Below are 4,846 nucleotides of genomic sequence, written 5' to 3'. Positions count from 1 at the left end.
TTCCACCACACCAGACTTACCAGCTGGAGGCAGCTCTCTTCATTGCCTGAGTACTGTGCTGCGGCTACACGCAGCACAGGCATTTATCAGCCATATTATTGGGCCAATATCCAATACAGCCAGTTTTCTTTATATCAATACTGATCGATATCAGACCAATGTATCAGTGGACCTCTAAACACCATAAAGAAATCCTCCAATTAGACCATCCAAATAGACTCTAATATATCTTAAGCATGTTAGTAGTAATATTATTTGACCAAGTACATTAGGTACAGTTTAATTTATATGAGAGAGATATGTGTTGGGTTTCTTCAGATAAATTGTGAAAACAAAGCAGCCTTATTAAAGACCATAAACCAAGGTGGAAGGAAAAGTGGAATGGTAACAAACAACATCCCATAATGGTGAAGGAAGGAGATAAAGAATCCTCCCTTCCAGAAGTGTAACTTTTGCAACACACAAATCCCAATTAATGGAAACCTTCCAAGGCCACAAGAGAACTTTGTAAACTGGGCTGAATCATTTTCAGTGGAACATTTAACTGTATCCAACCAAAGTGCGGCTAGGTGAATATCATTAATAACTGGGTATCTGTGGTTGTACAGTTGAGAAGGTTTTGGGAATGAAGGATCTAAGGAACTGAACAACCACCAGAGCTCAGAGATTCTGGGGCCTGGCTTACACTTCTCTTCCCAGGCATGAGTATGGCTTTGCTTCCTGTTGCCTGATTCAAATACTAATTTAGCTTTTTTTTTTTTTTTTTTTTGGTTTCCAATAAAGTGATTTGCTTGAGAAGAAACGGATGTGCTCTTTCTCTGTTCCAGAATCTTGTCCAATCAATCCCCTTTACTCTAGTTTGGGGATAGAGGGTTTCCTGTTTGCCAGCACTACTGCTTATTATCTCTCTTCAAACTGTTTATCCCAACATTTCAAAATTCAGGAAAACCAGCACCCCATGCGCACTTTCATTGACGACAGGGAAAAGAAGTAGTATTGTAATCACATGCCCATGCCCTGGGTGTTTTGGATAGGTGGATAAAATACAACCTTGCTAAATTCTATTTCTTGATTTGATGAATCTTAGAATACTGATAATTAAATGTACCAGATGATATTGCTCATCTGGAGACTGCCACGGGGGGCAGAAGAATGGTGTATGGAACTGGGAGCTGTCTGGAAATCTATTGGCTATTTTACTGATTGCTCTGCTCTTGTCTGTCAGGTTGACCTCCCTGCCAGAGAAGCCCCCAGCCATTGATTGGGAGTATTACAGGAGGACAATTGCCGTAGCTGGCTTGGTAGATGAATTTGAGAAAAAGGTGAGATTCTTGGATGAGCAGAGGATAAGGCTTGATGCATGGAGTAAAACTGGAAGGGCATGTGAGACTTTCCTCCAGCTAACTCGTAGTTGAGATTTTTGGGGGGTATCCTGATCTGGGATGCAGCTGCTTTGCATCACATGGGTGTTGCAAAGCTGCTCCAAAGCAGATGGAGTTAACCTCAGGCAGGATAACCCTCTTGAAGCATGAGACTGACATAGCTTCTTCTGTATCCACTATGGGTTTTTCCTTCTACAGCCATAAGTGGTCTGGAAGCAGAGCCTGTGGGGAGGGTTTTCTTGAACCCAGCTGACTCCTGGTGTCCTATCAGGCTCTCCGAGACCTTCAGTTGTCTGTGTAGTCTAGAGCACTGCTCTGACAGACATTGTGTGCTAGGCTGGTACCAAGAGGAACCATGGTCCCATTGTTTGAACTGGGCTTCTTTGTCCTTGGCCAGAGTCTGGGTTCTGGCCTGTTGCCTTGTCACAGAACTTTACTGTTACAGGTTTCTGGACAAGTGTTGAGTGAGGGTTTGGGTAATAAGTTGACACAATACATTCCTTGAGCTACTCTGTTTAAGGGCAGAAAGCCTTTAAAAAAGCACTGCTTGGTGCTTCAAAGTGGCATATGGATTCCCTTTCCACTTTACTACACCAACAAAGGCTTTGGCCTCTTTATTAATAGGCACTGGATGGAATGTCCAGGCTGACTTGCCCTGGGTTATACCTGAATTGGTATCAGAGTTGGTTGCTCTTCCTTCTGACCTTGCACTTGGTTCACAGTGACCCAGTTATCTCTAAATTAGAGGCTGAGACCCTTTTAGAGCAACGGCCCAGGCACTTGCAACTTGGACACTGCTGTGGGTTGCAGATCCCCTGCTGTTTCAGTCCCCTTTTTACTTTTTGCACCCCCCTGCTTACCAGGTGTCACTGAAAGCTGGGGCCAGTGCTAATGGGAAGTGACAAATTTGATAGTGAGGGCACAGAGCAAGAGGCTTTAGGTGGCCACTTCAGCTTGGCTCCTTTTAAATTGTTGCCCCTGCCCCCCTCCACCAAATCAGACTTTGGGATGTAGGTTGCTAGCTCCTGCTCTAGATTAATTCAGGAACTTTTTTTTTTACTGTATAATATGGCTCACGGGGCCAAGTGGGAAGTCTTTGGCGTCTAGAGGGTTTATTGTCACTGCATCTGTGCAGTGCTGTTCTGAGTCTGGATAACTCCTCTGAGATGATGCCACAGTCACAGTGTGTGGTGTAGAGGCATGCAGTGCTGTTTTGAAACTAGTGTCCGTGATTGAGTTGGTGACACATGCAGAATGTTTCACTCAAAAGGGTCTGAGGCGGGTTCTTGGGGCAGGGATAAGAGCACTGGACTGGCAGAATTCCCAGCTCCAACACAATCTCAAGGCAAAAACATGTAAACCTTTTTCTTTTTTTGTTTGTTTAAATTTTCAGTTCAGTGCACTAAAGATTCCTATGCCAGTGGACACTGAGACGGCCAAAATTGATGCCCAGGAAAAGGCAACGGTGAGTGGTGAGAAGCTACATGTTGGCAGCTTTCAGTGGTGCACATGGAACTGCAGAGCAGCTTTGCGTTTGGAATCTCTGTGGACTGCAAATTGTGTCAGGGCAGTTCGGTTGTGACCATCCTTTGTGCCCATACAGGCAGTTTCTGCTGAAGGAGGGACTTTTGTTTATATGTGGCCATGCTGTGGAGTTAGGCTTCTGGCATCTAAATAATGGTTCTGTTTCTCAGGCATGACAAAGGCAAATTCAGAGGCAAACAAAGGCCTACTCATTCTGTAGGATCTTACTGGTATAGGCTGCTCTTACTGGCATTCAGTAGGCCTGATTGTGGGGCCCTCTTTTTATAATATGGTGTTGGCGTTCTCACTCCAGGGACGGTATGGATTGCTGCATGCTTGAACCTGTTCTACAGATCTGGTCTCTTTAGTATGGCAAGGGTTGCTGCAGCACAACTCCAAAGAATGTCATCCATATGTCAGTTTGAAGAGTTACTTTTAGTGTGTTTTGTTAGGCAGCCTGCCTGCTCAGGACTGCTGGATTACTAGAGAGATTTAAACTCCCGTGTTCAAACAAAGCTGTCAAGCTGGCGTACAGCTGATTTCTGTAGAACTTGGCACAGAAGAGTTTTGTAGCCTGAAGCTTGCAGCTGACACTTGTTTGTGAACTTACCTGGCTTCAAACAATCTCCCCATCTCTTTAAAAAAAGGGGTAGAATCCACTGCCTAACAAATCAATGCAGTGAAGAACAGTAATTTGCAATCCATCCTCTTTACAGGGTTTAAAACAGTAAAATAATTTGTCTGAGTGCATTGTAGCAATGAATGCCTGTGATCACTAAAATAGGAAGAGGTTAATGAGGGGAAAAACAGCTAACTTTTCTCTGTGTGTGCACTTCAAAACTTTGTGGGGCATTTAATTTTCTCATGTAATTTATCTTTCCCTGCTGTGCGTCTTTCATGTAGTAAGAGTAGAGAGAGGCATGTAGGGGAGGAAAAAAGTGATTACAACAATGGTGGAGGAAGGGCATGTTATGTGTTCATGGGGTGTTTTGCTATGCTCTATGGGGGCAGGGATGTTAATTGTTACTGATCTTTGAGTGAGTGTCTTTAATCAAGTATAAAGGTGAGTTCTGCTAGGCCTCCCCTGGCACAGGTGAAAGGCTGAGAATCCCAGCTGCCTTGTAGGAATCAGTCAGTAGCACTAGCCCACTCATGAAACCTTCTGCTGTCTTTCAGGAAAAAGATGCCATTGCGTATGTGGATGCCTCCAAAGCTCGTGTTGTGGAGTACGAGAAAGAGGTGGGTTTGGGTTTTACTTTGCAAATATCATGTTCATCAAGACAGCCTAGTGCATAACCTTGCTTTGATTTCTGAGTAGGTCTAACGTAGGTCTAGCTTGCTACTGCTTCTTCCAGCTGACTCAAATACTGACTGTCTTGTCTTTCCTCGCAGCTGGAGAGATATCAAAACATGATTCCATTTGAGCTGATGACTTGGGAGGAATTGAATGAAGCTTTCCATGAAACCAGACTGGACAAGGAGAAGCATCGCTACTGGCCACACAAGCCCATTACAGATATGTAAATTGCACTGCCAAGTGGGTTATTCACCATTAATATCCAACTCTAGAACCTGTTAAATAAAGTAACTGCAAAGAACTTCAGCAGTCTGTCTTTTGTCCTGTTTTCCAGGGCATGTGAGGGTTTGGGTAGGAGCTCAGAGTTGGTTTTGATTCCTGGAAGGGAGATGAATTACTGAGAAATGAGCAGGGGTTGTTCAGGAACATTCTGTGGTCTTCATGGGGCAGGGATACTTGCTGAAGGAGGACAGGTAGGTGATGGGTAATGAGCTTACTAAAGCCAGGGCTGTGTGATGAGCCTGCCATGCAGTCTCAAGGATATTCTGCTGCTCTGTGTTGGCTGCTTCCTAATCTTGAAGCAATACAGCTGTGTCCTTGGGGTGCTTTGGATGGGCTAGACAGCCCTATTGAGTGAAGTACC

The 4,846-nt window shown here is 44.4% G+C and overlaps 1 protein-coding gene across 1 annotated transcript in view; it reads left to right on the top strand.

Moving 5' to 3' along the window:
- ATP5H (ATP synthase, H+ transporting, mitochondrial Fo complex subunit D) overlaps positions 1-4,509 on the top strand; it is a 7,426-nt gene extending 2,917 nt beyond the window's left edge. Inside the window, exons 3-6 of the mRNA XM_019542527.1 lie at positions 1,226-1,322; positions 2,776-2,847; positions 4,083-4,145; positions 4,299-4,509. Coding sequence (XP_019398072.1) covers positions 1,226-1,322; positions 2,776-2,847; positions 4,083-4,145; positions 4,299-4,430 — 364 coding nt within the window. The 3' untranslated portion in view covers positions 4,431-4,509. The remainder of the gene's footprint in view (positions 1-1,225; positions 1,323-2,775; positions 2,848-4,082; positions 4,146-4,298) is intronic.
- The last annotated feature ends 337 nt before the right edge of the window (positions 4,510-4,846 follow it).

This window comes from Crocodylus porosus, unplaced genomic scaffold (assembly GCF_001723895.1).
Source record: "Crocodylus porosus isolate Cpor-Errol unplaced genomic scaffold, CroPor_comp1, whole genome shotgun sequence".
In the NCBI taxonomy this organism is placed as follows: domain Eukaryota; kingdom Metazoa; phylum Chordata; order Crocodylia; family Crocodylidae; genus Crocodylus; species Crocodylus porosus.
Note: the sequence above shows the minus strand (reverse complement) of the source record. Positions and strands in the feature narration are given on the sequence as shown.